The sequence below is a fragment of the Dendropsophus ebraccatus genome, chromosome 2 (assembly GCF_027789765.1).
Source record: "Dendropsophus ebraccatus isolate aDenEbr1 chromosome 2, aDenEbr1.pat, whole genome shotgun sequence".
NCBI lineage: Eukaryota > Metazoa > Chordata > Amphibia > Anura > Hylidae > Dendropsophus > Dendropsophus ebraccatus.
Window position 1 is genome coordinate 181,741,364 of NC_091455.1, and position 12,774 is coordinate 181,754,137.

The window sequence follows — 12,774 nt, forward strand, 5'->3', positions numbered from 1 at the left end:
GCAAAAGAGAGGGAAAAATAGCCATGTTTTTGTAGCGCTGGATAACCCCTTTAAGCACTGGTCTTTGCAAGGAAAGGGCAGAAGATTCGGGAGGATCATTATTTGATTCTTTGCCTTCGTACATAGAAAGTAAATACACAGAGTCACTATCTCTAGAGAAAACCCGAGTATATTACAGAATACAAGCATTGGCATTGTTCACTTATTTCGGAATATATGCCCCTAGAGAACCTCTTTGGATAAGGTCACACAATGCGGATTTACTCCTGACTTTCTGTGGATTGGCTGCAGATTTTCACTTCCCTATTAAATTACATTGGGAAAACTTGGGGAAAAAAATTGCAGCAAATCCACCATGAGGCTATGTTCACACTATGTAAAAACAACAGCCGTATTTCATAATAATGGCCATTCTTGTGTAAATAACGGACGTTATTTCTGAAACAATGGGCGTTATTTGCACAGCGACGGCCGTTGCTATGATATACGGCCGTTGTGAACATAGCCTGTATGGCATAGCGATTCCCTGTTTTTGCAGCTATTATATGATGCAATAAATCACAGATTCACTTGTGTCTCTACAAAAGTCACCATCTTTTCACTGAGTGAAAAAACAGCACTTTTTGTTGCACCCCCATATTGCCAGCTACAGGCAGCTTTAGGATTTTGACAGGCATGCCTAATAAATCCCGCCAGCCGCCTCACCGTGTGATTACACCACGATATGCCGACCCTTACCCTCTCCTGCTATTTACCCCATAAGTTTTGTGTGTCACACCATAATTCCTGGCAGACAGTCTGTTCCTGCTGCCCGCTATCTCTGCTTTGCATCTGTTTTTTCCTCTTTATTAAATCTCGCAGTATAATACGTGATTTGTATGTTGATGTCAGACATGACTGTGCAGTTATTATAGCAGTATGTCAGGCCGCTGCTGTCTACTTTTTGTGCACAGCTTTCATTCAGAAATCGCTGACAATCTCCAGCCATACAGAATTGGCTACGAGGCAGGTCCATAAGCAAAAATGTCCGTTTTTACTGCGACATCAATAACTTTATGGAGGGTGATTTAATTAAATTGTTGGAATAGATAATGCCGAAGGTAATAAATATTTAGAGGGTTTTTTTTTTTTTTAGGGTTTCTTTTTAACTAGCCACAATGGCCACATAACAATGCCTTATAATAGTGCACTCTCCAAGGCTAGACACACTCTCTGTGGCGTATACATAAAATGCATGCTTCCATAGTGCTTCCATAACACTGTCAAATGCCCAAAGATGACCCATTTCTTGAACTCAATACCATGAGCACCCTAGACTTGCTTGTTTTGGAAAAGCTTTGATCCAGCTATCTAGCCAAAAAATTTGACCCTTGTCATAGTTTTTCTTACATCCTTAGGCTATGTTCACATTACGTAACTTCCGTGGAAATCACGGCCGTAGTGCTGCAAGCTGAAGGGATCCTGGCCAGAGTGTATACGCTCCGGCCAGGATCCCTAGCGGCGCTGGAGAAAACTGACATGTCAGATTTCTGCGGCCACTATTCAGTGAATAGCGGCCGCAGAAAACCCTGTCAGTTAACACAATGGAGTGTGCGGCTCCGGCCACTCGCTCCATAGTGTGCAGTGGACAGTTCTGATGCGGGCGTGCACGGATGCGCTAAAGATCATCTTCTTTTGAGAAAATCATTTTCATCTGAGAAGGTGATCTTCTCAGAGGCCGGCCGTGTCCTATGTGTATACGCTCTGGCCGGGATCCCCAAGAAGACAAGGCAACGTATCTTTTCATGAAAAGTCCGTCCGTTGTTGCCGATTGCAACAATGGCCTTACTTTTATGGAAAAAAACCTTGTGTGAACATAACCTAAGGCTACATTCTCATGTTCTGTGTTCCTCGCGGAACACGGACATGGAATGCCTGTAACAAACTTCTACCCCAGCCCGGGCTGCATCTGTGATAAGATGCTGGGAGCGGGGGAACTGCATTCTCATGTTCCGTGTTCCTCGTGAAACAGGGACATGGAATGCCTGTAACAAACTTCTACCCCAGCCCGGGCAGCATCTGTGATAAGATGATGGGAGCAGGGGAACTGTACAGATATGTGCCTCACTGTAATGAATCAGCCGCGCTGCGCTGTCATTACAGCACGGCGCATATCTGTACCGTTCCCCCGCTCCCAGCATCTAATTACAGATGCATTGCCATTGCAGTCAGTTAAATTGCGGCAAAAACGGACGTCTTTTTGAATATCAAAATCATCCGCCTTTTCTCTATTTTTGATGTTGTGTGAACATAGCCATATACTGACCAGCCTTTGACCCCCACTGATCTAATATTAATAGCCTATCCTAATAGCACATCAATATTAAAGGACTGACTAATCCCTTTAACAAAGCAGAAAAACAGCCGCGCCGCAGTCAGAGATGTAATTACAGCTCTGGGTTTTTACTGCCATAACATCTATTTTAAATAATCATCACTTAAAAAAAAAAAAATTGAAAAAATGATTCAGTGAATTGACACCAGATGCAAAATTAAAAAAAATCAAGAAAAATCTCAATATTGCAGAGAACATTCAATCTATTAGCAGGTGCCAAGATTTAATTGGTCGCAATGAGCTTTTAATTCGTCTAGTTGTGAAATTTGATTTGATTAATGTTGATGGCCTGGAGCTAGAGAAGGATATCACCTGCACAGTCCTGCTCCTCCCAGATGATCAGTGTCATCCCATCCACACCGCCTGGCTACGACTGGTTTCCAATGGACCTTTCCCGGGTTTGAGGGGTAGAAGAGAGAAGCTGTTACAGACACTTGTATCTCATACTATAGAACGTTGTGAAAGTTTTCTGTAAAGTAAAAATCTGATTTTTTTTACTTTTTTTTATGCAGAAACAGGATGACAGCATTTCGGAGTGCAGCACGGTGGATCTTAGAAAGTCCCGGGAACTTATTGAGCAACCGCAGGACGCTTCTGAAGAGTGTATGGAACCAGAAGAGTGCTTCACAGAAGGTACAGGATAGAAGTTACTTACTCTCACAATTCTGTAGGGTGTAACGTGCAGATGTACTTGTTTACTAGCTGTGTTGCTCATAATAAAAGCTCGTTCAATAGGAATCTTGAACCCTAGAAATCAGTTCTACCATGTACAGTCATAGGTGAAACTTGAGGTTTGGGGCCCCAGTGCAAAAACCTACTATATACCATTCATATTACCAGGGGCATAGCTAATGTCTCCTGGGCCCTGGTGCGAGAGGCCAACTTGGGCCCCCCCCCCCTCCTTTCACGACCAAGTGATGCTATTGGTGTGTATATATATATATATATATATATACACACACACCAAGACAGATATTACCACTAACACCAGCATATTGGAAGAGAAAGTATTATCACCGTACATATTACTGCCATACTGTTACCGACCAAATCCTGTATACTGAGACCTATATTACCAGTAATACCAGTATATAGGAAGGAAACATTACTGCCACACCCCAACCACTACCATCACCACCATATTGTTACCGACCAAATCCTGTATACTGAGACCAATATTACCAGTAATACCAGTATATAGGAAGGAAACATTACTGCCACACCACAACCACTACCATCACCACCATATTGTTACTGACCAAATCCAGTATACTAAATCACCTCATCCAGTCATATAGAGGTGGCCCCAGCTCTACACAGGCTCTATACACCATATACATTACAGTGCAGTTATATCAGGTGACTCACAGGGGACGTCTTCTCTGATCGGAGTTCTTCCCTTTTCATCTTCTTCTCCATTTGCCCTGGGCCGTTATGAGAACTTCTCCGAGCCACGAATCCACAGAATCTGCCAGACAGACATATTAGTCTCCTCACTCTGGCACCATCCTCATCTATATACACACTGCACATCTGTATTGTCCCCTTTACACACTCCTTTAGTGGGTAGCCCTGACTCTATGTGACCCCCTAATAATATATGCCCCCCTCTGTGTATTCCCTCTCCCCCTATGTTGCCCCCCCCAAATAGATGGCCCCTCTCCCCCCATGTTGCCCTCCTTATAGATGGCCCCCTCTCCCCCCACCCTCCCTTATAGATGGCCTCCTCTCCCCCCTCCATATAGATGGCCCCCTTTACCCCCTCACTTATAGATGGCCCCCTCTCTCCTCACCCTCCCTTATGGATGGCCCCCTCTCCCCCCACCCTCCCTTATAGATGGCCCCCTTTCCCCCCCTCCCTTATAGATGGTCCCCTTCACCCCCCCTCCCTTATAGATGGTCCCCTTCACCCCCCCTGCCTTATAGATGGTCCCCTTCACCCCCCCTCCCTTATAGATGGCCCCCTTCACCCCCCCCCTCCCTTATAGATGGCCCCCTCTCCCCCCCTCCCTTATAGATGGTCCCCTTCACCCCCCCTGCCTTATAGATGGTCCCCTTCACCCCCTCTCCCTTATAGATGGCCCCCTTCACCCCCCCCCCCTCCCTTATAGATGGCCCCCTCTCCCCCCCCTCCCTTATAGATGGTCCCCTTCACCCCCCCCTCCCTTATAGATGGCCCCCTTCACCCCCCCTCCCTTATAGATGGCCCCCTTCACCCCCCCTCTCTTATAGATGGTCCCCTTCACCCCCCCTCCCTTATAGATGGTCCCCTTCACCCCCCCCCTCCCTTATAGATGGTCCCCTTCATCCCCCCTCCTCCCTTATAGATGGTCCCCTTCACCCCCCCTCCTCCCTTATAGATGGTCCCCTTTCCCCCCACCCTCATAGATGGCCCCCTCTTTCCCCCCACCCTCATAGATGGCCCCCTCTTTCCCCCCCACCCTCATAGATGGTTCCCTTTCCCCCCACCCTCATAGATTGCCCCCTCTTTCCCCCCACCCTCATAGATGCCCCCCCCTCTTTCCCCCCACCCTCATAGATGCCCCCTCTTTCCCCCCACCCTCATAGATGCCCCCTCTTTCCCCCCACCCGTACAGGCTGATAAAAAACAAAACTTAACTCACCTGACATCGCGCTCCCACGTTGATCCTCACTCCTTTGGTCTGTCCCCGGCTGCTGCGCGGCTGCCGGGGGTGTCGCGTCTTATCCCCGGCAGCGCGCGCATCCCAGAGCTCCCTGCGCGCCGGAACCGGAAGTCAGGGCCCAAGGTGCGCAGGGAGCTCTGGGATGCGCGCGCTGCCGGGGATAAGACAGAGTCGGACTCTTGTGACCGCAAGCAAAACAATGCTTGCGGTCACAAGAGTGATTGAAAGGGAGGGCCTTGCGGGGCCCTGAGGGCCCCGCGGGCCCCCCTTTGTGGCGGGCCCGGTCGTGGCGGCGACCCCCGCGACCACGGTGGCTACGCCACTGCATATTACTGATGTTTTCCTACTGTATGTACGTACACTTGTGTTCCACATTTTGTATATTATTACACTTTCTTTTAAAGCTTATTACACTTACTTCCTTATAGATATACAAAAAGAGAGTAACTTGTGTATACTGATGCACTACCGCATTGGAAATTGCAGTTATATTACATTTGGGGTACAGCGAAAAAATTATAAAAAAAAAAAATTTGGAATGATCAGTGCATTGGTATAGTCTCTAAAAAGAAAAAAAAAAGAAAAAGAACATTATATATATATATATATATATATATATATATATATATATACTATAAATATTTTTTTTCTTTTTCTTTTACAATATTTTTCAATATATATCTATATATATATACAGGCTCGGACTGGGCCACCGGGGGGCCGGTGGGCCCCGAGCTGGAGTGGGCCCCGCCCCCTGTCAGGGGACACAGGGCTGGAGACTGCAGCCATGTGGTCTCCAGCCAGCAAGCCCAGCCGGGGCCCCGTGCTCCCGGGGGGCCCACTCGGGTGCGGCAGCTATCTTTTTAACTGGAAGCGATCGCAACAATCGCTTCCAGTTAAATGTAGTGTGCTGATTGACAGCGCGAGAAGCCATAGGCTTCCCGCCCTGTCAATCACTCTTGTGACCGCAAGCAGCGTTTGCTTGCGATCACAAGAGTGTCAGTGTCACCTCCGCTCCCGCCCCCGACAGATCCGCAGCATCCTGGGGAAGTCCCGGGCAGCACGTCGCTTCTGAGTTCAGTGTGCGCTGCGGCGGCTGGGACTTCCGGCTGGGAGCGTGTACCGGAAGTCTCAGCCGCCGCGGCGCACACAGAGCTCAGAGGCGACGTGCTGCTCGCGACTTCAACAGGATGCGGCTGATCTGTCGTGAAGAGAGAAGAAGACACCCGCGACCGACGGGGGAGCGTGTTGTAAGGTGAGTTGTTTTTGTTTATTTTTAGGGGGACATCAGGAGAGGGCTATATGGGGGATGGACAACAGAAGGGGGGGCTATATGGGGGATGGACAACAGAAGGGGGGGCTATATGGGGGATGGACAACAGAAGGGGGGCTATATGGGGGATGGACAACAGAAGGGGGGGCTATATGGGGGATGGACAACAGAAGGGGGGGCTATATGGGGGATGGACAACAGAAGGGGGGCTATATGGGGGATGGACAACAGAAGGGGGAGCTATATTGGGGTGAACAACAGAAGGGGGGCTATATGGGGGATGGACAACAGAAGGGGGGCTATATGGGGGATGGACAACAGGAGGGGGCTAAATGGGGGATGGACAACAGAAGGGGGGGCTATATGGGGGATGGACAACAGAAGGGGGGGCTATATGGGGGTTGGACAACAGGAGGGGGCTATATGGGGGATGGACAACAGAAGGGGGGCTATATGGGGGATGGACAACAGGAGGGGGCTAAATGGGGGATGGACAACAGAAGGGGGGCTATATGGGGGATGGACAACAGGAGGGGGCTATATGGGGGATGGACAACAGAAGGGGGGCTATATGGGGGATGGACAACAGAAGGGGGGCTATATGGGGGATGGACAACAGGAGGGGGCTATATGGGGGATGGACAACAGAAGGGGGGCTATATGGGGGATGGACAACAGGAGGGGGCTATATGGGGGATGGACAACAGGAGGGGGCTATATAGGAGGTGAACAACAGAAGGGGGCTATATGGGGGATGGACAACAGAAGGGGGCTATATAGGGGGGTGAAAAACAAGGGGGCTATATAGGAGGTGAACAACAGAAGGGGGCTATATGGGGGATTAACAACAGGAGGGGGGCTATATAGAGGGATTAACAACAGAAGGGGGCTATATGGGGGATTAACAACAGAAGGGGGGCTATATAGAGGGATTAACAACAGAAGGGGGCTATAGGGGGGATTAACAACAGAAGGGGGGCTATATAGAGGGATTAAAAACAGAAGGGGGCTATTTAGGGGGGTGAACAACAGAAGGGGGCTATATAGGGGGGTGAACAACAGAAGGGGGCTATATAGGGGGTGAACAACAGAAGGGGGCTAAATGGGGGGTCAACAGAAGGGGGCTAAATAGGGGGGTGAACAACAGAAGGGGGCTATATAGGGGGATGGACAACAGAAGGGGGCTATATAGGGGGATGGACAACAGAAGGGGGCTATATAGGGGGATGGACAACAGAAGGGGGCTATATAGGGGGGTAAACAACAGAAGGGGCTATATAGGGGGGTGAATAACAGAAGGGGCTATATAGGGGGGTGAATAACAGAAGGGGGCTATATAGGGGGATTGACAACAGAAGGTGGCTAAATAGGGGTGTGAATAACAGAAGGGGGCTATATAGGGAGGTGAACAACAGAAGGGGGTTATATAGGGGGGGTGAACAACAAAAGGGGGCTGTATAGGGGGATGGACAACAAAAGGGGGCTGTTTTGGGGCGATGGACAACATAAGGGGGCCATATAGGAGGATGGACAACATAAGGGGCTGTATAGGGGGATTGACAACAGAAGGGGGCTATATAGGGGGATGGACAACATAAGGGGGCTGTATAGGGGGATGGACAACAAAAGGGGGCTATCTACAGTATATGCGGGATGGATAACACAGGGGAGCCATTTATAAGGGGGACAACATAGGGGAGCCATTTATAGGTGAGACAACACAGGGGGGATGTACATAATAGGGCATGCACAGAGGGGGTCATATACTATTGGGCAGTGATAGGGAACCTTGGCTCTCCAGCTAATGCAAAACTAAAGCTTTAGCTGTGGCTGTCCAGGCATGATGGGAGTTGTAGTTTTGCAACAGCTGGAGGGCCAAGGTTCCCTACCCCTTGTATAGGGGATGCACAGAGGTTGTCATCTACTATAGGGGGACTGCGCATAGGGGGATTTCTACTATAGTAGATGCACATGGGGCCATCTGTATGGAAGACTGAACAAGGGACCAGTAAAGGGGCCAATACAGATGTGCAGTGTGTATATAGATGAGGATGGTGCCAGAGTGTGAAGCCTAATATGTCTGTCTGGCAGATTCTGTGGATTCGTGGCTCGGAGAAGTTCTGATGGCCCAGGGCAGATGGAGAAGAAAATGAAAAGCGAAGAACTCCGATCAGAGAAGACGTCTCCTGTGAGTCACCTGATGTAACTGCAGTGTAATGTATATGGTGTATAGAGCCTGTGTAGAGCTGGGTCTGCCTCTATATGACTGTATGAGGTGATAGTGGTCTGTGTACAGAGGATTTTATTCAGTAGCAGTGGTGACGGTGTAAGTCAGTATGTGGTGGTACTAGTCAGTAGTAGCGGCGGTAATATTTCCCCCTTGTATACTGGTAATATTGGTCATAGTATACAGGATTTGGTCAGCACCAGTATAGCGGTAATATGTATGGTGATACTATTTCCCTCCTATATACTGGTATTATTGGTAATATCAGTCTTGGTATACAGGATCTGGTCAGTAACAGTATGGCGGTAATATGTGTAGGGATATTTGCTCTTTATATACTGGTGTTATTGGTAGCTGTATGACTTTTGTATCTGTATAAAGTGTTATCATGCAAAGAAACCTGTCTTATAGCCAATTGCACAGGGCAATTATAGGTAACAAAAGCTCTTAGGAAGCCCCATGTAAAAGTGTCAGAGATCAGCTGACGCGCAAATGCCCGCTAGTCGGCTGATTTGATCTTTTGTGCAGCTGTATAAATCATTGTTGTTGGCCGCACATCTCGGTGTATTCCTGCCCTGCTGATTAGCAATCGTTTGCAGCCCTACACTGCCCCATATCACACCGTGTTAATGGACCCTTATTAATGTTACCATAGATAAGTATAGTGGCTGAAGGGTGGGCCCCATGAATTATTTCCCCTGGTGGGCCCAAGCACTCCAGTCCGACACTGTATGTATATATATATATATATATATATATATATATATATATATATATAATTAATATTGAAAAATGTTGTAAAACAGAGTTTAAAGTGATAGTGGTTAAAATCTTCAGCATGAAATAGTCCAGAAAACCCACTGGTTAGTAAGTGACAGGATAACATTGCAGCTATTCATGGTATTATAATGAAAAGTTTCTCTGGGAGCACAAGGGACTATATACTATGCTATAGAATTCTATAGTGTTGTCTGCAGCGCCATCTGCTGACCAGTTAAAGAAAAAGGGGAAGATTGATTGTAAGAAAGGCAGGAAGTTTTCTGAAAAACTGAGTTTTTTTAACAGCTTTGAAACAATGAAAATGCCATTCTTTAAATGTTATTTTCAATTTTCATATTAAATTTTTTTAAAATAAAAAATTTGGTAAAACCATCGTACCGGATTTATGATCCCATGCCTGCCATACATGTAAGGTAGCAGACAGCTGATCATGTCTTTCTAGACAGAAATATATACTCTTGGCTGAGTGCACATATTTATTCCATAGACCTCTAGGACAACAAGCTGCAATCACTAGAGGAGCATACTGTACACTGTGAATACACTGAAATGGGTAATAATACAGTGTGCAGTAACCTTGTAACGTTCCCTCTATCAGTGGGTAGCAGCTAGAATGTTATCATTATACTCTTATGTCTATGCAGGGAATTTGGAACTCTTCTACTGAAAAACAAAGCTCTAAACGCTATAAACCAGTGTTTCCCATGTTGGGAGTTGCAGTTTTGCTATAGCTGGAGAGCCACAGGTTGTGGGACACGGTTATAAAAATATATAAAAAAATTGGTCATCTCAGAATACTAGCTGAAACTAAAATGGTGTTAAAAGTTGGAATTACTAAGATGGTCCTGTTTGAGTCCAGTGCTCATACAAAGTTAAAAAAAAAAAATCTATAAAAAAAAAATTATAAAACATTTTTTCATCCGTTTTTGCAATAACAAAAAAAAAAACGGATGAAAAACAGGTCCATTTGTGTTTTTCCATTGACTTCCATTATAAAAAAGAAAGGATCAAAATGCATCCGTTTTTTTTTTAACATACACAAAAATAAGGTCAGCTACGTTTTTGTGTGCTTAAAAAAAACCGGATGCGTTTTGATCCCTTTCTTTTAAAGAGGGTTATCCAGCGAAAACCTTTTTGTTTCAAATCAACTTATATCAGAAGGTTATATAGATTTGTAATTTACTTCTATTAAAAATCTTGTCTTCCAGTACTTATCAGCTACAGTATGTCCTGCAGGAAATGTTGATTTATTTTCAGTCTGATACAGTGCTCTCTGCTGACATCTCTGGCAGAGACAGGAACTCTGTCTCGGTTTTCTTTGAATCCTTTCTGCTCAGGACAGTTTCTGTCTCAGCCAGAGAAGTCAGCAGAGAGCAGTGTGTCAGACTGAAAATAAAACAACATTTCCTGCAGGACATATAGTAGATAATAAGTATGGGAAGACTGGAGATTTTTTTAATGGAAGTAAATTACAAATCTATATAACTTTCTGACACCAGTTGATTTGAAAGAAAAAGATTTTTGCTGGAAAACCCCCTTTAATAAAGTAAGTCATTGGAAAAAAACAGATCAAAATGGATGCACACAAATGCATCCGTTTTTCAGCCTTTTTTTGCAAAAACGAATGAAAAAAATGTAGTGTGATCCCAGCCTTAGTTGTATTTTGAGAGTCCAGAGGGCTTGTATGAGTGTGCACAGCTGCCGATCACTGATTAGGACCGCCCACTGGACTCCTAAATAGGGATGGTCCGAACCTGCCAAGGTTCGGGTTCGCATGAACCCGAACGCTCAGCAGCAGATTCACGCTGTCTGCCCGCTCGTGGAGCGGGCGGATCCAGCGGGAGTAACGCCCTGAAAACTGGGATACAGCCTATGGCTATGGCTGGATCCCAGTTTTCCAGGCGGCCCTCCTGCTGGATCCGCCCGCTCCACGGAGCGGGCAGACAGCGGCAGTCATTACCGAGGGTTCGGGTTCGTACGAACTCGAACCGAACTTGGTTCGGACCATCCCTACTCCTAAACCTAGACTGATCTGGAATTTTAATGAATAACATCCAAGTTATACTAAACCTTTTCCTACAAAACTATATATCAGCTCCTCCTGCTCTACAAACTACAAACAGAGCTTCATAATTCTAATTCACAATGAATACATCCCCAGCCCTATTAGAACACATGGGTATCATAGGGAGGGGGGTTGTCTAGTCACTCCCTTAACTTGACTATAGGTGGCCTACAATATATAGACCCCCATTTGTTGGAATGGCTGCAATGTGATAATCTATATACTTTGCAGCAGCTACTGCAGAGGTAACGGCCATCGGCTGTTTGCTGGGGGGTTTTGAAGGAGTTTGCTGCCTTTATGGGTTAGATTCAGATCTGATGAGATGTTACGGAAAACACCATTTTATTTTCTACAGAGCATCAATCTCCACTCCAGGTACATAGATTTACAGTAACTACTACATGTTGACCTTGCACCGACATTTTCTGGCCACTTAAGCGTTTCTCCTCCCCCTTTACACACAGAAAGCATCAGGGTCATTACAAATGAGGTTGATGGTGGTTCGGCGCCACACGTCCGCTGTAGGTTGTGCTGTAATAAGATAATTTGGTGCAGTTTAAATGCCAGTAATGGAAATATATGCCTCAAAGACTAATGCAATTTTCTTCTACTGTACTCGCTCAATGATATTTGATGCATGACTTGAGAAGCTCTTAAGGGAGAAAACACATATTGTAGAAAGGCCAAACACAGGCCTCCACCTGCCACCAGTGACTCAGAATAAAACATTTACTTAGTCCTTTTACCTGTCGTAGTTAGATCTTAATGCTATTTTCTCAGAAATATTAAATATACAGCTGTGGAGCAGAACGTCTGGGGTTGAGACAATTGGAGTATTAATCATACTGGAGCAGGTCAGGTCAGTGGGTAATAGCATCTCCTGGGAGTTTAATCAGGTCTGGATTATGTTCAAGACCCACATGGACAGACCCTCACCATGTATCTATGGCTGCACCCTTGTTATTATCTCTCACAATACTCATATACTATGAAGTAACCAGTCAGGGCTTCCAGTTTATGATGTGGTAGCAGGAAAAACAGGCAAGAGTAAGGCTATGTTCACACTATGTAAGAGACCGGCCGTTCCATGACCCAGCCTGGTCACGGAACGGCCGGTCTCAAACCCACAAAGAAAAGCATGCCAAAAAATATCGGTGGCACATCCAATAAGAGATAAATCAAAAAGAATATAGCAGAATAAACTTTATTGATACCAAAAAACAGTGGGACAGACAAATTTAAAAACATTTAAAATACACAAATAGAACCAACAAAGTACCGTGTGTGATAAGCACGGTACAAGGACAGGCCGACCATATAGTATAGGGGATCCTAACTGGTGTAAATGATAAACAGTGAGATAGACACAAGTACAAAGATAAGGCTGCAAAGTAAATGAAAAAGGCCAGA

The 12,774-nt window shown here is 46.0% G+C and overlaps 1 protein-coding gene across 1 annotated transcript in view; it reads left to right on the forward strand.

The window, feature by feature from the left end:
- Positions 1–12,774, forward strand: part of LOC138783756 (sodium channel protein type 5 subunit alpha-like) — a 317,116-nt gene that overhangs the window by 222,536 nt on the left and 81,806 nt on the right. Inside the window, exon 18 of the mRNA XM_069958852.1 lies at positions 2,887–3,007. Within this exon, the coding sequence (XP_069814953.1) occupies positions 2,887–3,007 (121 nt within the window). The remainder of the gene's footprint in view (positions 1–2,886; positions 3,008–12,774) is intronic.